This window comes from Chenopodium quinoa, unplaced genomic scaffold (genome assembly GCF_001683475.1).
Source record: "Chenopodium quinoa cultivar QQ74 unplaced genomic scaffold, ASM168347v1, whole genome shotgun sequence".
In the NCBI taxonomy this organism is placed as follows: domain Eukaryota; kingdom Viridiplantae; phylum Streptophyta; class Magnoliopsida; order Caryophyllales; family Amaranthaceae; genus Chenopodium; species Chenopodium quinoa.
The window spans coordinates 15,595-39,075 of record NW_018743280.1 but is presented as its reverse complement, the minus strand read 5'-3'; the positions used below and the strand labels follow the sequence as shown (position 1 = coordinate 39,075).

At 34.0% G+C, this 23,481-nt stretch overlaps 2 protein-coding genes across 2 annotated transcripts; one reads left to right on the top strand and one right to left on the bottom strand.

Moving 5' to 3' along the window:
* Positions 1–825: 825 nt before the first annotated feature.
* LOC110735353 (dol-P-Man:Man(6)GlcNAc(2)-PP-Dol alpha-1,2-mannosyltransferase-like) lies at positions 826–11,904 on the top strand. Its single transcript, XM_021915527.1, has 11 exons — positions 826–1,197; positions 2,252–2,336; positions 2,431–2,590; positions 3,418–3,635; positions 3,777–4,078; positions 6,832–6,946; positions 7,042–7,180; positions 7,958–8,154; positions 8,595–8,684; positions 8,768–8,951; positions 11,460–11,904. Exons 1-10 carry the CDS (start codon positions 920–922, stop codon positions 8,897–8,899), a joined length of 1,716 nt encoding a protein of 571 aa, XP_021771219.1. The 5' UTR covers positions 826–919; the 3' UTR covers positions 8,900–8,951; positions 11,460–11,904.
* On the bottom strand, positions 9,963–11,657 carry LOC110735355 (UPF0301 protein CHU_1773-like). The gene is made up of 2 exons (XM_021915528.1): positions 11,486–11,657; positions 9,963–10,968 (listed from the first exon to the last, which is right to left on the bottom strand). Exons 1-2 carry the CDS (start codon positions 11,625–11,627, stop codon positions 10,211–10,213), a joined length of 900 nt encoding a protein of 299 aa, XP_021771220.1. The 5' UTR covers positions 11,628–11,657; the 3' UTR covers positions 9,963–10,210.
* Positions 11,905–23,481: the final 11,577 nt, after the last annotated feature.

The window sequence follows — 23,481 nt, the reverse complement described above, 5'->3', positions numbered from 1 at the left end:
TTTAATAATAATAAATAATTAATATTTAATAATAATAATAACAATAATTAATTATTGATATTTAATAAAAAATAAATTATTAATATTTATTAATAATAATAAAAAATTAATAATAATAATAATAATAAATTATTAATAATTAATAATAATAATAATTAATATTTCATAATAATAATAATAGTAATAATAATAGTAATTATACTAATAGTAATAATAATACTTATAACTAATAATATTAATTATAATAACAATAATTGATTTTTATAATAACAATTAATATTAAGATAATATTTAATATTTAAAGATAATACTAATTATTAATTTTTAATAACAATAATAATAATTAAATAATATTTAATAATGATAATAATAATTAATATTTAACTTTAAAAATTCAATGATTATAATAATAATGCGATAATATTAGTAGTAGCAATAGCAGTAATAATAATAATAATAATAATAATAATAATAATAATAATAATAAAATAATAATAAATATTTAATAATAATAAATAAATAAATACTAATACTAATAATTAATATTTAATAATAATGATGATGATAATAATAATAATAATAATAATAATAATAATAATAATAATAATAATAATAAAATCTGCTCTGCTGCTCGGCTCGGCTCTGCTAAAATCTGCTCCCAGAAGCTCAAAAGAACAGAGCCTAAGTGGGGTACCAAAAGAAAACGTGTCAATTAAAATTCCAAAAAGGAATACGTGGGCAATTAAAAAGAAACGGAGTTACTATTTTATTTTAAAAGTTGGGGATGTGATTTACTAAAGTACCCCTAATATCCTTAAGTATCTTTACTTTCAATCGGAGAAGTAAACCAGAAGCAAAAATCTCAGGCAACAACAACACTACTCCCTCACAACCACACTAACAAACCAACCCCACAAAAATGGCGACGACAACACGGCAGCGGCGCACTCAGCCGTCAGATCAACCAGCAGCACCATCATCAACATACTCCAAGCTCAACAAGCCATCCAAACACGGCGGCGAAGGCGGCGGAGACGACGGTGGTTTAGGGTGGGGATTACCATTGTTTGCCCTTGGAATGCTGCGATATTTGAGCGCAACTTCCAACATTATTCATGATTGCGATGAAGTCTTCAATTACTGGGAACCTTTGCATTTTCTTCTTTATAAGTCTGGCTTTCAGACTTGGGAGTACAGGTTTATTCTCCATTTTTTACCCTCTCTTTTCTTTAACTTTGGTTTTATTTTGTTTCATTTTTGTCAATTTTAATGGGATTGTAGATAGATATGCACATGTTTATATGTATTACCCGGTTACATATTATTTGCAACGATTTAACATAAAGCGATTTGACATAAAGTAGAGAGGAAAAATGCCTAATCGTTGCAAATAGCATGAAAGGGAGGTAGTATTTATTTCTTTATATCTATGTTTGATGTTGTTTGTGGCACAATGTTCTATCATTAATGTTGGTATTCCAATATTTCGGGAAATGATACACCAAAATTGATTTTGGCACACATTTTATGTGAGAGCACAGTTTTCTATGCTTTCTCACATATGGGTGTGCCAAAATCGATTAATGGTGTGCTAAAATCAATTTCCCAATATTTCGTGTTGAATATTCTCATTATTAGCCCGTGTGTTGCGCGGGTTTGAAATCTAGTATCTTGATGAATATATGATTGAATTATTGTAGCTATTGGTATTGTGACGGAGATGAGTGATTGGGTTTTAAGGGATGGAATTAGGGACATTGTTTCTGTATTTATGCAATTGATTTTTGACATGGGTGTTTTGTTATACAATGTAATACGCCTATACACGAGTATTTTTGTAACATAATTTAGTTGGGGGAACTGGGGAAGGGGGGTTCATTTAGTGAATTGGTAGAGTCTAAGATTTATTTACCAGCTAAAAATCTTGGTTATGAATTGATGTTTATTCTTTGTGCTTCAAGGTAGTTTATGTTAGAAGCATGAACTTGTAGTTTCATTTGTCGTTGCTATATATGGTCGCACATTCAATGTAATGTTACATTTCTAAATTTAAATTGCATGGATTTGATGACCGGACTTTGAAAGGCGATTAAATGTCAATGGTGACATGATTTAGTTTAACAATCTATCTGAGATGATTGTATGGAGTAGATGGGTTACTCCATTTCTCAAGTTGGGAAACATTAAACATATTGTGATAATGAATAAGCTTTTGCTCTCCAACTGATTCCGATTCTCTTGCAATTTGTAGTGCTGAATATGCTCTGAGATCATATCTGTACATCGTATTCCATGCTATTGCAGGCGGACCAATTTCCTTTTTATTTGAAGACAAGGTAAGTTTTGTACTAACTTTGCTGTTTGTAGGCGTTTTAAGTCTTAATGTAAGCCTCAGAATCTTGTAAATGTGTCAAATTTTCTACCTTTCAGGTCAGAGTATTTTATGCTGTGAGGCTCTTTCTAGGGCTTATCTCTGTCGTTACAGATGCATTTCTTGTTGTAGCTCTCTCGAGAAAGTACGGGAAACGTCTTGCCTCTTACACCCTTGCGATGCTTTGCTTAACAAGTGGATGCTTCTTTGCTAGCACAAGTATGTTTGCTCTCAATATATTTTTTTCCTGGATGCTGTTATGTCCTTTTCTGCTTCTTTTGTTAATCTCTTTTGTCTTTATCTGCTTCTTGATCATCCTACATACTTGCATCAACTTTGAGAAAATAAAATATGAATAACTCTCTCTCCTCTCTCCTTTCTCTAAAACCCTAGCCTCCATTGTTGAATTTTGAGAAGGCTTTCATCGATTTTTATTGGTGGAAAGCCCCAATGTTTATTTCTTTTGTGTGTGTGTGAGTGTTTTTCTTTCCTTTGCTTTTGTTTGTATTTAGGTTTCTAATAACTCCTCTTCTAAGAGGAACTTTTCTCTCTCTAAAGACATGATTTTTGTTCATTACACCTTATCTCTTTTGAAAAACATAGTTTTTCTTTTCCTCTTTTGAAGAAGGATTTGCTTATTTGTTTTAATGGATTGTTGGGAAATTGTTCCTTGGTGAAGAATTACCGCTTGATTGCATTTGTCAATTTCTTGAATACAGTAAAATGAATCAAATAAAAACTATCTTCATAGCTACAATAAATCGTTAGATTGTCTCTCCAAAGAGGCGGTATATTCCAACAATGTGAGCTAGTAATGTTCCAAAGTGCAACATATATTCGATGATCGTAGTTTATATGAAGAAATTCTTTATTTGATTCAATGTGCTATGTATTTGTTAAATTTGAATATTTTTTGTAGATGTCGTATGACTTTTTATTTAATTGATTTTACCATTGAAAAAAAGAACTTAGAGAAAATGATGCGTCTATTAGTCTTTTTGTTCTTTACAGTGTCTGATTTATAATATGGATACTAACAATTTCAGGTTTCTTGCCAAGCTCATTCTCGATGTATGCTATGTCCCTTGCATCTGCATTGGCTCTTTTGGAAAAACCAGCAATGGCAGTTTCTGTTGCAGCTAGTGGGGTTATTATTGGGTGGCCCTTCTCAGTGTTAGCTTTTCTGCCTGTTACATTGTTCTCTTTGCGTAAGAGCTTGAAACAAGCATTTATTTCAGGAACAATCATTTCTGTTGCTCTGCTGGTAAGTTCAACTTTATTTATATATTTATTTTTATATATGTTAAGCTATCTCAGAGCAATATTGAGTTCATGTGTGATTCTCAATGCAAGGGATTTTGTACTAAATATGCTAATTACATTTACCAATGTGTACTTGTCCTAGGTTCTCTCAGCTGTTGTTGATCACTACTATTACAAAAAATGGACATCATCTGTGCTGAATCTGCTGCTGTATAATGTGTTGGGAGGTGGTGAAAGCCACTTATATGGAACTGAAGGACCATTGTTTTATCTAAGGAATGGATTCAATAATTTTAATTTTTGCTTTGTCATTGCTTTGCTGTTTCCTGTGACGTTGCTTGTGCGTGCTGTGCGGAAGAAGTATGTTCCAGAGTTGTTAGTTATCATCTCACCTGTTTATATTTGGCTTGGATTTATGTCCCTGCAGCCACACAAGGAAGAAAGGTTTGATAACTAATCCCCCTCTCCACACTTTTTTTCCCCTCAAATCTTGGTTTTGGTGTAGATTTATGTGTTTAAATTTGGTAATTTTTTTTTTAAAATTTTATTTTCTTTCCTTTTTGATATACTTAAAATCTTTGATTTCTCTCCCTTATTTTATAATACGTACTACTATATAATTTAATTGTTAATTGGTAAGTGAGATTTTGGATGAGTTGGACTGTTGAAATCAATGTTCAATGTGGTAACTGAATGGGTGGCTCATGATAGGCTGCGAGGAGCCAAGGACATATTGTTTAGACATTTTGGACACTTCATAGTCGCTTCTTGTGAAGTCATTGAGTGAGAATGGTAGTCAACAGTGTAAGTGTAGTGGGGTATAATGAGCTGATATGCCAAATGATCTATTTCCCCTTTTTACTTTTATGTTCAAGATGAACATACCTGACAGCTGACCTTGAGGATATATCAGGAAACTAAGGGTCTGTTTGGCCAAGCTTCCATAAAACAATTTCTGTTTCCCAGAAGTAATTTTCCAGAAATTGTTCTTAGACAAACACTTTGAAGAAACATATTTGTTTGGCCACAAAATTTTAAAAGTGCTTTTGAGAAATGGAAACAATTTTACATTGTTTGGCCAGTTGAAAATTGGCATAGTACAGCCATGCAAATGAAGATTTGATAAAAGAATATTAATGTTTATTTGATGAATGAAGATTAGTTTTACAAATGAAAATTAATTAAATTGATAAATGAAATAAATGAGTATGAGTACATGTTATTCATTTTTTTTTAATGAAAAATAGACCCATTATCTTTCTCATATTTCTCTACCTTCTCTGCTAGTGTTGCTGCAAATTTAAGCCATTATTTTAGATCAAACCACCACGGCACCACCACTAATGGATCCCTAATGTTATTCTTGGTCTGTCACTTGCTCAAGATCAACCAAGTGACCCATAAAAAACCATCCTAAAAATGTGTAAACTTTCATCGGATACATCAACCCTCCCACCCGTTCCTCTGCAAGTGCACCAATTTCGCCACCACGATCTCTACTAGGCTAGCGACAGTAAAACTTCGGGGTTTTAATTGCAAATATAGAGCATGGTCTTTTGGAGTTGTGGTCAAATCTACAGAAATAAAGATAGAGGAGATAGAGTGGACAAAGGGCTTGATTTTATGAGAGGATATTTTGTCATTTTAACTTCTTTTGAGGGCATATTTGTCCACATAAATTTTCATTTAATGGACTAAACTCCTCCCCTAGAAAGTGAACCAATAAGCTACAAATTGTAGCTTCTACATCTACAATGTATTTTATTCCGCAGAGGGCTTCTCAAGAAGCTGAAATTACTTTTATTAATCATACTGTTTGGCCAAGTTTCTCCTTTTACCACTTAGAAGCACTTTGAGAAGCCCGGCCAAACAGGCACTAATTTCCTTTGACTAGTGCCTAAGTTATCTCTTTGCTCCAAGTGATAATGTGTGTTTTGTATGCTAGATATTGCCCTGTGATCATGAAAAATGATACTTCACCATGTCAAAGATGAAGTAGGTCATGTTAGTGATGTGCAAATGTGCAATCAATCTGGATGGACCTTGTTTATCTGAATTGCTTTTCATGCCTATTGATGACCTCTACACCACTTCAACTCATTACTCGGGCAACAGGGCTGGTTGGCTGATGTGGGGCATTGCATTGAATACATGTCATGTGATGCTGATTAATGTTATGCAATTTCTTGGGGATTTTTTTCACTACTGTTTTGAGATTTTGGTCATTCTACCAAACTGGTTATTTGCTATATAGGTGATCCCTACTTTAGCCCGTGATTTATTGATACAAACCAATGATTAGTTTGATTTTTGCTACTTGTTTACATCTTCTGTAGCTGGGTTACTGTAGGATCGAAGTCTTGTCATAGTTGTTGAACTAATACTTGATACTTACTGAAGCATGTCATCGTAACATCACATTATTTGTCAGGTGATTGGACTTAATTGTCAACTGTATAATGTATGTCAAGTATCAACACTCAACATTGGATTTGATATTCCTGATCATACAAGAACTTCTATTCTAAATTTTGTGAAATTTTATTAGAATTTACTATTTTTTTGGAGTTGGAATGTGGGAGCTTTTAAAAATTCTAAAGAAAAAATTTGGCAAGGGTCAGAAACTCAGAGGCAAAGTATGGGAGGGAGAGGATAGAGATTCTTTTTTAAGACAAAGGGAGTGACTTCTCTTTACACAAGTGGTTACAAAAATGCAGTATATTTTCTTATAAACTGACATGCTTGTTCATCTGGTGCCTGGTGGAATGCATTATTATGCTATATGCAGATTGGATTCCCTTGATACAACTTCCTTGATTTTATTTTTAAATTTTTTTTTCCTGGTCTGCCAATTTGCCAAAGTAATTACGTTTACAATTATCTGCAACTTTGATGATTAATCACAATGACCATGAAATTGTAGTGATTATCAAAAGCAATGTGACACCAGCTGGTTAGCAGTACCATAAGTAGTTCCATGGATAGCAGTTGTCTGTCTCATGTTGCTTGTTTAAGTGTTAATTCAGAACTTAGAATAGAGAGATTTTGGAAGTTGTTCTGGTCTATCGATGTTAGTCATTATTATGTTTATCACTCATGTAAAAATGTTTTGTTCGGTTAAGTGGACTGCAAATTTCTGTTATTGTCTGTCCTTGTTCTTTCTTGCAATACTTACCTTGTTGTTTGTGTTTCTGCAGGTTTCTTTATCCGATATATCCACTAATATGTGTGGCTGCATCAGCTTTTATTGAAATTATGCCTGATTTTTTCCGTGATAAGTACAACCCTAATGATAGTTCTGCGCTTGTTATGGTGAGTGTTTGGAAATTCCTCATAAATCTTTGTTGCTGTTTTTGTAAATGTTGTGATGGTCTCTAATATATAAATTGTTGTGTTTTGTTAAACAGATTGCAAAATTTGTCAGGCCACTGATCCTCGGCTTTATACTGTGTGTCTCCCATTCACGTACTTTCTCTTTGATCCATGGGTACTCAGCTCCTATTGAGATCTATAAGCATTTGCAGTACCATGAGGATGCTGGATATGGTAAGCTTTGGATTATGGTTTATTGCCTATTGGCCTTTATGCGTCACCAATATGCACACTTCTAATTTGTCTTGCAGTAATGATTTCTCCATTGACTTAAAGCATACTATCTCCATCCTAAAGTGTTGCTCATGTTGACTTTTCACGAATTTAAGAACACAATAACTGACTGGCAATTGGTCAATGGCATGTTAGTGTAGCAGGCATAGAGAGTTTTGATTGTAAAATATGCATTAATTTTTTTAAGAGGGCAATAATATGGTTCAGAGGGGGTGTATGACTGCTGCAAGTAACTAATTTCTGTTTATCTGATGAAACGTGATCTTACCATTATGGCGTAGCAGCTGATCTTCAGCAACTCAGTAATTATGCAGGATGAAATATTATTGTTTTGAAGTTGTTGAGAAAGTTGCAGTTCCTTGGTTTTGTATTCTCTCACTTATTCTTTGGAGACTGAGAAGATGCTAGTAAATCTCTTCTTTTGTCTTAATTCCCCTGTGGACAACACTTCCTTTCTTCCATAAATAACTTGGATATAAGTCTTAGTCGTAATGATTTCTAACTTCTATTAATGTAATTATTGGGGAATAGTAACCTTCAGATTAAAGGACATTTCTATAAACAATTTTATCTTATTTTAATTTTTTTTTTTTTTTTTTTTTTTTTTTTCCTGGGGAATGTCCTAGTTCTCACATTTTTATTGTTTAGAGGGTCCTTAACCTTTCTGTTTTTTGAATTTTAGTATTAACCATGCTTTGTTTTTCATTGTGATTACAGGTTCTACCCTCTGTGTTGGAAGTGAATGGCACAGATTCCCTTCTTCGTTTTTTATTCCTGACTATGTGGCTCAAGTGCGCTGGATTGATGATGGATTCCGGGGTCTTCTTCCTTTCCCATTTAATTCAACATTTGGTGGAACTTCAGCAGCACCTTCTTATTTTAATAACAAGAACAAAGCATCTGACAAACAATATGTAATGAATTTCAAACTCAGCCCCTGCCTTGTCAGTTCTTGTTTATTGTGATGATCATAGCCTTTTCTACTCTTAATCTACAAAATTAGTTTCTTTCATTTAAATCATGGGCATGCTTGAAATGGAGGGAATAAATATGAGGTATAAAATAAGAGTTGGTAGATGGGATGGAGGTAGTAGTGGTAGAAAGAAGTGATTGAGGAAATATTTCCTCTTTTTGGGGGTCATATAGTACTTTAGAGGTGGGGTGGGAAATATTAATTTTCAATGGAGGGATAGTAGCTCCCCTACCCCTTCCTCCTCTCTCAATTATCACCACCTCCATCATTCTATTTCTTCTATTTTACTTTAATTGCACTGTAATTCATTACTTCCAATCCAAGGGTCCCCTGAGAGATTGTAAATTGCGTGTCTGAATTGCTGTTGCCATTTATGTGCAGCTCCAGGATCTTGAAATCTGTACCTTGCTTGTTGAACTTCACTTGAAACGCCCCTTTGCATATCGTGGTAGTGACTTGTCAACATGGGAGGTAGTATTTCTAGTATTTTGTTCCTCTTTAATTTATTATTTTGTTTTTATTTGCTTATGTTGAAGTGTTGAACAAATAAACAGGTTGTTGCGGCATTGCCTTACTTGGATAGAGAGCTCTCGCCATCCTTGCATCGTTCATTCTTCATCCCATACTTTTGGCAGGAAAGAAATGTTTTCGGCTTGTATAAACTTCTTAGAAGAATCCCAAAATGAGCTCCACCGCAGGAAATGTCTGATCTGTTCTAACTTCTAACCCAAAGCACAGGTACTTTTAATTAATCCTATACATGATTTTGTCTGAATGAGGAACTTTATCATCATACGAAGTATAATTCAGGTAGAGAGCCTTATGCTTATCCACATCATTCTGCTCTTCCTTGCATTTTACATGAAAGCTTTTAACTTATATCCACTACACTTAGTTCATTTGTTGATTAGGCAACTAGCCATTATCTTTAGTATGATAACGGTATTGGGATAATGTCAGGCTTTGTCTGGGTAGTGTGCTATAGGATTCTCTTTTACATACTGAACTCCTTCTCTGTAAATTTAATCATGCACTCAGGCTTCGACTTGCATTTTGATAAAACAACTAGGTGGTGCAAACTGCAAAATACCTAGGTGGTGCAAAAGTGGTTTAAAATGAAAATAAAATTACAAGGGGATAGATAAAAGGGAAAAAAAAACTTTGGCGAACCAAAATGGTTATATTATAGATAATATTTTGGATAGATACAAAATCAATAAATTGCAAATCTTGTTGAACATTTCATGGCATGTTATTAAGAAAGTATTCCCTAGTTTTATTTATATTTATTTATTTTGTAAAAATTATTTGTTCTACTTTAATTTCTTGCCTTTACTTTGATTATTTTTATTGTTGCAATACATAAGGAACGGAGGAAGTATACTAGTAAAATAACTAAAAACAAAAAAAACTTATGTGTATTGATACATATCTAATGACGTTAGACATAATAGTATTTATTTTTATACTCCTCCTGTCCCCTTTTAGTTGTCATATCTAGGGAATGAAAATTAATGAGGGAATTATTGTGATGCTTCTCACCTTTTAGTTTTAGATTACTTTGATCATAAAAATTGAGTTTAATGGCACTTTTAATGCTATTGTTGTTTATGATTGGAAACCTGACAACTATTTTAGTACATTTGACAACTAAAATGGAGGGGTATAATAGTAGAAAAATATGATCAATGTGAAACATGTGGATAGAGTATCTGTTTAAGTGAAACAATTGAAAAATTAGAGGGAATATAATAAATTAATAATACACCTTTTTTTTGGAGGGTTTGTGGGGGTAAGTGGGAGTAATATATTATTAATACACCATTTTACATCAGAGATTTTTCCCCTCCCCCCCCCCCCACAAAGCTGAACATACATACAACTAAAATGGCTTGGATACAACATCGACAGATATACAGATGCTGCAAGACATCAGTCATTCTTTATATGCATATTATAGGTTATAATCAACTTTATCAAGCTTTACAGCACAACTATTACCACACTTTTTTTGAACCCATTAGCCCTAAAATGTCCTCCCACATCCCTCCACTATTCACATATTCCAGCCCAATAACATTCGGACTGCATGCAGCAACAGTCCAGTATCCGGCTCGAATTTCCTCCTGCAACTGCTCCTTTTCCCATCCACAATACCCATCAAAGAACTTAATGTCATCCAACCCAATCACGTTCCTCTTTACCATCTCAGCAGCACATCCCACACTCTCCTTGGTCCCGTAATACAAACCTTTCATCACCTCATCAAACACCCCACTCTTACTGACACCATCATCCCCCTCTTTTGGGCTTTTAACAAGGAACAGTCCCTCTTCTAAGGGACCTCCAAAATACAAGGGTCGGTCTAGAAATGTGCCTGATGAATCTAACACTGTCGATTTAGTTTCCTTGATGGACATTAGTGATGGGCGGTTTAGTATGATTCCAGTTGGGCCTATAGGCCCTGTCGCTAGCATGAGGACCACAGTCCTCTCAAAGATGTGTACCCCGTCGAGCTTCTCTGTTGCTATGAGTAGGCAACCTTTTTCAGGCTCGTGAATTGCATGGGCCCAATTATCACCTATTATCTGCTTCTGCGGATCAACATCAGCTGATGCTGGTGGTGGTGGTGTGGGATTTTCAGGGATAGAGATTTTCTCTGCTGCAACAAGTTTTGCTCTGAATGATCTCCAATCTCCACTGAGTGTGGGATTAATTTCCTCATCTCTGGATGACGAGGATCCCATTTGGCAACCTACGTAAGATGGTAGAAAAATTTTCCAAGTTTAGTTGATGATTCTGTTTTGAATTGATGGTCCAAGTACTGATCAATGTTTTATTAGGTCCAGTTGATTATCAGGGTAGGGAATTTAGGCAAGGGGATAGCTTAGGTATGTTTTCTAGCTGAGATAAGCCTGTCCACTTTTCTGTAATAGTTCATGACAGGATGAACTCATGTATTAATGTTATAATCGGCAGTAAGTAGAATTTCAATCTTGAACTTCCTCTATTACATAATACCCTATTTAATCAATTTTTTATTTTTTCAATTTGTTTATCAATTACTAGATTAATGCAGTATCACTTTTCAATTTAAAGTACCAATGCAATATCACTTGTCACCTTTAAATGCTAGCAAATAATTCTTCATACGTGTGCATAACCTTAAACAACGATTAATCGATTATTATCAAGAGTTTCCGACACTGCTTCTGTAAATGCTAATTTGGTAAAAATTTGTTTCAGATATGATGAGTCGAGGAGAAACTTACATGTTATGGAAGACGAAGTGACATGCTTATAGCTGTGGAGCAGAGAACTCTTCTTGGGAAGGACAAGGAGTTTAGATTTCGCCAATGGAATAAGTTCGGTAGTCTTGGTAATGCAGTTTGAGCTGAGGAAACAAGCTTCCATCTTTCTCTCTTTTTGCTTGCAAATGGATAATTTTGCTTAGATGTGTATGTTTTTGGCTCTTACTTAGATTAGATGGAAGAATATGAAGTGGTACTACTATGTACAAAAACTCCCAAATTTTATTGGAAAAACAGGCAATATCCACCACACATATAGTTAGTTAGTGTGTTAAGTTGGATAGGGTGGCTTTTGCACTTTTTGTACTCTGCTGGCCCAGTGGATATGGTGTGATGTGGCGAAAAACTATAGGTTAAAAATGTTCATGTTCATCTACCAATCTTAAGCATTGTATTCATATATTCATATTTATTTAGCAAACTTAGCATTATTAAATATTTTATTTTATGTTATAAATTTTGGTAGATTGTCGTGTAAACTGTCATAGTATCTCCTGAGGTGGCATAAAACTAATTTCATGGTGATGTTCAGCTTCTTTTGCGGTTAAGGGGCTATGAAGAAATGCAGGTTAAATGCTTTGGGAAGTTTGTTTGGTTTTGCAATATAAAATGCATGACCTCAAAATTTGATGGTTTTGTTGCAAATGTCTGCGTTGGAAGTTTAAATGTCGTGTAAACTGTCATAGTGCTTCTTTGTAATTGATATATGTGGAAAATCATTTCCCTTACAAGTCACAACTCATTTGGCAGATAATAATAAATGACAGCAATGGTAATATGGTAATGAGTTTATACAGAGTAATAGTAAAGTTTATGATTCAACAATTGCATGCATTTTGATTCTCTTCAATACTATGACTATAAATGATAGGCAGCATTTGAGAGTAAGTTGCTCCATAATCAATGACATGAGATTTTTATCACAAAATTTTACTCAAGAATGGCATAAAAATCATTTACACTCCCTCCTTTCATTATAATTTTTTGCTTTGTTTGACCATTTTTTAAAACGCATTATTTCTATATTTTTATCTACTTGGGACGCTATACTACACGTATGGGCAAATGATGAGCAATGCCTACTCACTTCAGTGCTCAAAACATTTTATAAATTTCATCATTTGTATTAGGGGAGATTCTTCTTTGGAGCTCATAGAGGTTCGGCTCCTATAATTGTTATAAGACTTACTAAATATGTGTAATAACTAATAAATATATTGCCTTAGACAAGATATTATATCAAACTAGTGTGTGGCCCGGGCGATGCCCGGGTTGCTAGTTTGTACTTGTTTAATTTGCTAATCAAATTCAACTGTTTAGATGGTAAGACTTGTTGGTTTTGAGTTTAAGTGTTGCTATAAACATGTTTTAGTTGTCAAACTCAATCATTACATAATGGAAACAAATAGTATAATAAGACACAAATTAACTTATCTAAGTTAACTATAATTTTGTTGGATAAAAAAACGCAATTAACAAATGGCTAAGATGGTAAGTATTTTTTAGATGCAAAACTAATACATGTGAAAGTGACATATCATGTTTATAATGACATGTGTCGCGTATTGTTGACATGTCGAATTTGAAAAAGGTGACACGCGGATCATATTCTGTTTTAGAAACGCTTTTTAATGTAAGTATACATGTCAAACATAAATGCTATTAATACTTAATTAAATAATTAATATTTAGATTTATCTTTATCGATGCCTCAAAATTCTATACTCGAATATAACAATACAAATTTGTTTCAAAAACTCACACTACAAATTCAAAATTTTATTTCAAAATAATACACCTTTTAAAATTATAGAGAATACTCCGTATTATTTTTGTACATATATTGTAATATGTTACTGTTATCTCTAGCTCATATGAGTTTGTATAAACTAAATTTGTAAATCGAACTTGCATTTTTTTTTCCTCATGTTAATTAATTTAAATATCTATCTTTTAATTGCATGTAAGAAGCATACAAGAGTTATGTGGGGATGATTGACCCTATTACTTTATTCTCATATTCGCTCAGATCATTGTTATTTGTGAATAGCTAGATATCTACAATTTTAATTAGAGGTTAAAGTTCAAAACTTGGCCCCTCATACCTTTTAGTTTATGACTCAGCACACTGTTCCTTCTTACTTTATACCATTATACATGATGTGAATAAAAAAATGTTATGATATAATACAAAAATCTTGGGATCTAGTCAAGAAAATTGTTGCACAACTTTATAGTCTTAAGAATCTCAAAACAATTTTTAACACTTGCGGGTAAATCATAAATTGAGTAATTATTTTATTCAAATTTTATAATTTGTTTCTTCTTATAAAATGAGGAAGCCCTAGTTTATCTCCTTGATAAACAAAATTTGTTTATCAAATGACAAAATTGTTAATAAATCAATAATTTTGCCTAGTCATCATAACATATTTGTAAATAAATAAACTATTATGGGGTCCATTTTCTAGTCCTCATGGCATGATTGTAAATAAATCAATCATTGTGAGGTCCACTTTCATAAAAAGTTGTTGATTTATTTACAGTTTTGTCATTTGATAAACATATTTTGTTTATCAAGGAGATAAATATATACGAAGTACAATTTTTGTATAGTTCTTTGTTAACCTTCAACGAGCTAACATCGAGTCTAGCCAATATGTATAAGTTTGTGGCTCAACATAACAGGCAATTCAACACTCTTATAATTGAACTTTGTATGGAGATAGCTCAACATAACAAACGTTTGGTTTTTGCAATTCTTGTATTTCAAGGAGATTTGTGACTTAAAACAGACGATGCATTGAAACGTGTATGTGTGCGTGGTCTAAAACCAAACGCAACCATATCATGGAATTAACCGATGTAGGCGTCGTTCGAAGTGCGTCTACGTTAAAGCATGTTGTGAATATGCTTGGAACTTATAGGAAGTGGGAGTTGACATAATACGATTAGGGACAAAGAAAGTAGGGAGCCGCCAACAAGTTTTTAAGAAACTTGTAAACCGTTTACGGATCATTTAAGGCAACCACTAATAAAAGGGCAACGATAGGCAACACCGATTGACCCGTGAAGGTTACACCTCATTCATAATCCATGAGATTACTACCTCCATATGGTTCGGAACCACAAAAGGAGGATCGGGGATGATGGTACGAAGTGAGTCATGCATGGAGTCACGTTCGCCCGTATTGGCCTCTACTCGATTCTTATAATGAAAAGTGATTCCTGCGATCTCAAAGGCATGCAAACAAAAATTCAATTTGCTCCAAACTATTACTATGCTAAATTGGTTGAATATTAATGCAATACATAATTCTAAAATATCGTGATCACTTGATTAAACAACAAGGTTAAAAAGGAACCTAAACCGGTCGTCCAAATTATCTTATTAGTCGTGATTTTCAATTAAATATTCCCTTTAAACATGCAATATGGTGATCATAAAAAATATAATAGAATTAACATTAATATTGGAAGCAATTCAACAATAAATCCAACAATATAAAATCATTAGAAAAATAATAGAAATTAAAGGAACATGATTACTTACTTTGATTTTGCTTGCTTGCAACTATAAAACAATAAACGAGTTAGTAATTTCAAGGAAATAAATAAAATGATAATTAAAATTAAATTAAATAGAGTTGATTTGGGGCCAAACTCTCAAATAGTTCTACCTTTCACGCCTTGTTTAAGGACAAAACCTCGGGTAAAGTACAGACTCCTTGGAGTGCTTAAAGGAAGTATTTTGAAAGAATAAGGTAGGCTAGTATTTAGGCTAGAGCATAGAAGAGAGAAGAGAGGATTAATTGATGCCTCGAACAATAGAAATGAGGGGGTTTTATAGGGAAAATGAGCAGAGGGAACACACGGAACCCTAAAAAGATAAAAACCTTATAAAACACTGCCGCGACACGGCAAAGTATGTCGTGACACGGTACACTTTAGTGTGACGTGGGGAAACCTGGAGTGACGTGGGAAAGAATTAACCTACGGAAGATAAAAGTGCGTGAAGGGTTTACGCAGAGAAAACACGAAACAACCCCGTGTCACGGAATGGGCACCCCCTGACACGGGAATCATACCGTGACGCAGTGCAAAATCCCGTGGCGCGGCAACTGTTCCCGTGACACGATGGATTTTACTTCCATTTTTGCGTCCAGATTCACTTTTACCCTAATTACGCTCAGCATTTTTAAGTGCCGTTTCATAATTTTGGCTATTTCAGTTTATTATTTATTAATTGGGCTAAAATAATAAATAATATGAAATGAATAAAAAAGGTTTGGGCCAAAATAAAAATTGGACTATGCTTTGACTAAACATTAAGACTTATTTACGAACCGAGTTTGATTGAATATGAATTTTAAGCACTCGCGGGATTAAATACTCAACCCGACCAATAATGGCGGTGAAGGGTTGTTCATCATCGGGTTTGGTTTTGGGGAGACATTTTTAGGTGTCTACATCCGGTAATAACTAAGTTTAAATTTAGAACTGATCAAACATAAATTATGCTTAATTAATGAAATACATCTTCTTAAAACAATATTGCTTGTTTATTTAAATATTAGCTTTGTTCCAAGTTAGACAGTTAGTCATGCGTCAAGGTTATAAAAAGATACGATATTTTCCCTAGAACTGAACCCTACAACATAAAAATCATATCAATTATTGTATTCAAACTTACAATGTTTGCAGGTATTTACATTGAATATCAACTTTTTTGGTGGCTAAGTTATTTTGTAATCTATTTTGATATTGATCTTACATAGAATAATTACAACTAACTAACATGTTTTAATCAAGTTAATAGTAGGATATGCAATAATCATGGGTAACATTATTTTCGTTAATGGGTTTATAGATCCATTTGTTATTTTGAGATACATTTAATACCAATTACTTTCAATACAAAGTACAAGTAGGTTAAAATGTATTCGATATTTTTTTATCCGACTCATAATATATTAAGATGCACTACAAGAAAATAGAGTAAATTTTGACGCTTTTGCCTTGACACTTTTGTAATGGGTCATAATTTTCCTCCGTGCACTATTATGTAATTTATACATTTTGACTAATTTTAGAGCCAAAATATATTGTGTCCCTCAAAAGGGTCATAATATTGAATGCAATGAAACGTGTCACCCAACTATCAATTAGGGGTGAGCAAGACCGGGTACCCGGTCATATTTGTAATACCCGGATCCGGAACCGGTTATAACCGGGTCCCAAGAATTGGAACTGGTCCCGGAACCGGTTAATACCGGATCCAAATTTTTTGGAACTGGTCCCGGACCCGGTAGGAACCGGTTCCAAAACCGGGTACCCGGTATTATTCAACGTAGTAAAATACTGTTTTTTTCTTTATAATTGTTATATAATATATTATTATATATAATGGAATTTTGCAGGCTAGTTATATTAACATAATAATATCCCTAAATTAGTTTTGGAGGCTAGCAAAATACAAATATTTCAAAATACAAATATTACAAACTAATAAGCCAAAAAGTACCAATTCAACAACCTAAAATATCAGTACAACAAACTTCAACAATGCTGCAAAGTCCAAACATCCAAACATAACCAAAACAACTACTTAAATAAAAGTTCAGAAAAAAAAGGGAAGAAAAGGAAGGGCAGCAACAGGCAGCAGCTGAGCACACCATCAGCAGGCAGCAGCTGAGCACACCATCAGCCAGCAACAAGACCAGCAGCAAGTCAGCAACCATCTAAGCAACGGAGAAAGACAGCATACAGCAGACAACAAAGCAAAGAGGCAGCAGCCAACAAGGAAGCACAAATTCCCTATAAACAAAAGCCAAAATGTCCTTAGAATATTTGTCATTTGATATCTTTTCATACAATATAATTAAGAATACAATTATACAAACCTTTGTCACATCAATTATTTCCAACAAATTCATTAACTTGTGTGATGCCAGTGTCACTACCATCCAATTCTAAAAAAAAACAGTAAACAATATAAGTAATAAACTTAGAGAAATAAAATAGATAAATATACAAAATAATAGAAGTATTAGTGTATTACCTTCTTCATATTTTTGAACATCCTCAAGGAAGCGCTCAATATCAATGCATACATTTGACGCCCTTAACCAATCTTGAGTACAAACTAAAGCTTCCACCATATTTGGCCCCAAACTACTACGAAATTGATCAAGTATGCGACCCGATGTACTAAATGCGGATTCACTAGAAACCGTAGAAATTGGTATAGCCAAAATGTCCTTAGCCAATGTTGACAATACTTTGTATTTGTCACTTTTTTCTTTCCACCAACCCAAAATATCAAACATTTCCCCTTCAACCCTTCTCTCCCGAGCTTCTTCAAGATAATAATCCAATTCACTTTTTTCAACAATAAAATCACTTTCTTCCTCATCAAAATCATCATAAAACTTTTTCATTTGCTCACTATTTGAAGAGCTCAAGTTTTCAGAACCATTATCCACATTGGCAACATTAATATTACGATTATTCTTGGAAGAGGAAGAAGCAATAATAGCATCATAATGGTTAAATAACTTCTGAACATTGTCATACAAATTGTCACAAATAACATCGACTTTGGCAAAGTCGTTAGGATAAAGTTTTTTAAAAGAATACTTCAAAAACCTAAGCTTATATCGAGGATCTAAAACAACCGCAACTAACATCATGATATTAGTTTTACCGAGATCCCCATAATACTTATCAAACTTTTCCCTCATTTGTCTACCCATAATACGAATATCCATATTTGTAGAGTTTTCCCATTCTATCAAACAACTTAACACCTCCAAAACCTCGTGAAAATACAAGTTTGTAGTAACATATAAACTACCCGACATTTTCTTTGTAGACTCATAAAATAATTTCAAACACAAAGACAACACTTTAGCATTTACCCAATCTTCTTGTGTAGGTACTCCATCCTTGAGTTCCCTACTAAAATCAGGATCATCTTCCGCAAACCTATTAAAAGCTTTTTCAAATTTCAATGCGGTTTCAAGCATGAGAAAGGTAGAATTCCATCTAGTTGCCACATCAAGACAAACTGAACCTTTACAAGAAACTTTAACCAACATAGAAGAGTGTGCAAACAATTTAGCTCTAGAAGGTGAACTCCTCACATATCTAACAGCAGCACGAATTCGAGCAATCGAAGACTTCACACTAGATAAACCATCTTTCACAATCAAATTTAGAACATGACAAGCACATCTCATATGAAAAAATGAACCCTCCAAAACAAGTTTATCATGAAAATGTGTTTTCAAATATCCAACCGCCACATCATTTGAACTAGCATTATCAACAGTTAAAGAAAACAATCGATCCTCAATCTCCCATTTAAGAATACATGCCTCCACAACTTTTCCAATTTCCTTACCTTTATGACTATCCATTAATTGAAAATTTAAAATTCTTTTATGCAACTTCCAATTATCATCAATAAAATGAGCAGTCAAACAAAGATAATTAAAATTTTGAATGGAGGTCCAACAATCAGTTGTTAGTGACACTCTCGATTTCAAACACCCAATTAATTTCTTTAATTTTCCACTTTCACAAACAAATATATTCTTCACATCTCTTGCAACTGTAAAACGTGAAGGTATATGAAATTGAGGTACAGCAACACTACAAAAATACCTAAAACCTTCACGCTCAACAATAGAAAATGGTTGTTCATCAACAATAACCATTCTTGCCAAACCAAGTCTACAAGCAGTTTCATCAAATTTCCAATTAGAGACTATAGTAGCATCAGATTCAGGAGACTTGTAAACAGAAATGAGTTTTTGCTTTTTGTCTACATTTGGAGGGTATTTTGAACATGCACCAAGGTGTTTCTTTAATGAAGAAGTTCCATTATTAGTATTACCTGTTAGCATTTTCTCACAATATTTGCATTTGACTTGAACAATTTTTTTGGTTACTGGATCTCTAAAATCCCAAAAATGGTTCCAGTATTCAGACTTCCTCTTGTCACCAACCTTGGTTGATTTGGTTGTTGCATTCTCGTTTCCAACCTCACTTTCATCATCCATAGGGACTGACGAATTGTCGGTATTGCTCATAGTTCTGAAATAGGAACAAATTAAACTTTAATAAGACATAAACATTACACAAAGTACTATTCTCATTAATCTGCAAATTGGGCCTCATTAATCAACACACTAAGTCACTATTCTCACTAACACAGCAAGCAGTGCAAATTAACAAATATAACAGCAAACAAATTTAGTCCAATTCATACAAAGTACAAAGTCTACAAACCAATCCAAATCATACAAACTTAAGTTTTCAGTTTAAATAACAAACTAACAAAGTATCAAATCAAACCAATCAATCCATACAAACTCAAATTAAACAAGTTTTAACAGAACTACTTAAGTTAAACATAACATGATCAACATTCAACAACATTACAGCCAGCAGAACAGCAGAACAATAGCAGCAGCCAGCAGAATAGATCAATCCAGCAGGCAGCAAAGCAGTAGCAACAGAACAGCAGAACAGTAGCAACAGAACAGCAGAACAGTAGCAGCAGCCAGCAGAACATCAACACAGTAGGCCAGTAGCAGCAGATCAACACAGCAGTAGCAGCACAGAGCAATCACTCAAGTATTTCGACCACTTCATCAATTTTAGCATCACCAATTGCCATATTCTTCACAAATTAAAATGTAGCAAGTAAAATCGCAAGTTAAAATCGCAAATTAAAATCGCAATTCACAATTGAACATGCAGTAGCAACGATTAGTATTTAGTACTTTAGTAGGAGAAGACAGGAGAGAGCAAGTAAGTAGAGAAACGATTAAAATCGCAAATTGAATTCGCAAATTGCATATTTCATACCTTAATTAGTAGGAGAAGACAGGAGAGAGAGAAGCAGGTGGACCGTTGACGGTGGTCGCCTGGTGTCCTGGTGTACTGGACGGTGGTCGGAGACTCAGAGGAGACAGTCAGACAGGAGGGAGGACGAAAGAGTGGAGAAAGGCTGAGAGCGTGAGAGGATTAGAGGAATTAGGGTTTTTTTATTTTTTCATTATATACCTAGGGTATTTAGTTTTGGGCCAGGCAGGGGTTTTGTAGGATTGGGCTTATAATTCAGTTGGGTTTTTTAAAAAAAAATAATTTTTTATAACTAAATCAGTACCGGTTCCGGGTACCCGGATTGTCTGGATCCGGGACCGGGTACCCGGAACTGGAATTGGTTTAAACCGGGTACCCAGTGGGTACCGGGTCCGAAATTTTAGGACCCGGTCCCGGAACCGGTTACAACCGGGTCCGACATTTTGGACCCGGTCCCGGAACCGGTGGGACCAGTTCCGGGTCCGGACCCGGCGGATCCTAACCGGTTCCGGGTCCGGTACCGGGTACCCTGGGTCTTTGCTCACCCCTACTATCAATTACACATTTACACAACTAACCCGCTGAAATTAAAATTTCACCAAAATTTTTAATCTAATATCCCGGGAAACTGTACCCCATGTTCGTCCTCATTGCACTATCAGCTCCCAGTACGGTTTTGTTAAGCAGTTGCCAATAACACCTTATTCGCCGCTCAGATTTGTTGCCTAAAAACTTTGAATCTTCACAAAAAAATCCCTAATTTCTTGATTTCAGTTAGCATATAATCATCTCAGCCCACTTCTTACTTTACCACTTCAATTTTGTTTTTTTCAATATATTTGAAGCGTATAGTATGATGTGAATTGCAGATTGCTTTAATACTCTTCATAATTTGCCAAAAAAGTTCTCTTGATTTAGTTTTGGGGTTAATTTGTATTGTGAGTTTTGATTCATCGTTTCTATTGTTTGTTGGAGAAAATTTATCAAGATTCAGCCCAAAATCTCGTAATTTTTTTTTTTTTTTTTCCAATTTTTTTCTTTAATTATTATGTATGTTGATAGCTGCACGCATGATTATTATTATTATAATCTCCGATTATAGTTGAGGAATGGGTTGAATTAACGAATTAATTAAGTTATTGAATTGGTTAATTATATTCTAACTTTTTTATTGGTAAAGAATTGGATACCCATTTGCAATTGTTACTCTAAGTCTCGAATTATGCATATTTTTATTAAAAATTGTAACTTTTTGATAATTTTCAGATGTATACATATTCAATCAGTTGTTTAATTAAATGGTCACATATACATTGCTTTCAAACTTTAGATTCCTTTTTAAATTGAAACAAAATGCACAACTACAATTAACCAGCAGATTTTTAACCATATTAACGCACAGGTCATCTGAGGAGAAGCTGTGGTATTTGAAGTGCAAAGAAGTGGAAAATCAGAAGCTAAAAAGGCGGAGAAACGGCTTCAAGAATTGGAGGTAATGTACATAAGCACTGCCTAAATATAATATTGTTCTGGATGAAAATTTCGGTTGTGTATCTTTGAATGTCTATAGTTGGCTGTGAGTTTTGAGCTTAAGCTTTTACTAAATCCATAGTTAATGAATAATTATTTGATTATTCATAATAGGTGATGGTCTATTACCTTCTTGGACTAAATGGGATAACTATAAAATTAGAGATGTATGCTGACTTTGGTGACATTGATTGAAAAATATATCTCATATTCTTTTCAGGTGTAATTAGATATATTTAATAGTTTTCTTAAAGGTGATCAATTTCTGAGAACAGAGATGTATGTAGCAGTTAGTTTAGCAGACTGCTTGAATTCAGAGCTTTGAGCATGCTGGTATTATGTCTTATAAATTATGCCATCAATTTCGGCTTTTTTTTTTTAAATCATGGAATGCTTGATTACCATATCTGTGATTATTTCTTTGAGTATAAAAGTCATTACGCTAAACAATATTTGAGAAAAGATTCAATTAACTATTAAGAATTGAATCATGTTGTTCGTATAGTTGATCTTAAGGAGTTAAGATATGGACCCTTTGAAGGAGTAAGTCTATCATAAGTGCTGCTGTATTACCCTTCCTTTTCACATGATGGCAAGAAAAACTATCAAGATTGTCTCCCCAAGCTACATATATCTTCCACCTTTAGATCAAAAACAGACCTCCCAAAGTACTTCAAATTAATTGCACCTCATAAATTAGCAGCATCACATTCTAGTTCCACCTTTTGATAACCAAGACTCAAGGGAACCTGTAACCCCAATCTAGCAGCGAGAACTTCAGCCACCTCAACTGAACTTCTACAGACTTCCCTACGCACCACCACTGTATGAACACAACCTGCAGCATCCCTAAAAACTGCCCCTAACCCCATGCCATTCTCCTCCAACATTACAGCGTCAGTTTTGATTTTTATTATACCAGGAGCATGAGGAAGCTAATAACTTCTATAAATCACAGATCTGGTAGCAGGAAGCCAGGAACATAGCAAACTCTCTAATTATATTTTTTAAAATCGAGAACAAGTTTCACAAAACCCATAACTCCTACTATAATTCACTGCTCCAAGTCTTACCAAACACCACTGAATTATGAAAAGCCCACGTATCCCAAACAAAAGCCACCAGAACCAGCATCTCATGTTTACCATATTTATCAAATGCCTAGTAAATTCGTTCAATGAGTATTTTTCTAACAACTTCAAACTCTCCCAATTTGATTCCACTACTGATGTGTATTTTTCTATGTTATCTCCCATGTCAACTTTGCATTTGAGTATTGAATTACCGTATTTGTTTTTGTTATCACTGTTTTCAATTGAAGTGTCTTTTGAGTTCCCCCCCCCCCATAATTTTTTTTTTGGTCACTCGAACATAATTCTTTATATTATATAATATATCATCTAATGTGTGGATATTGCTTGATTTTTTTTTTTTCAGCATTCATCCTTTTGGATTCTTTTGGTCACTGCATGCTTAGTTTAGAAGACTCTTGAAGACAGCTATACCAAGGTATTACTCACATCTTATATGCTACTATTTCAAGTTATGACAGT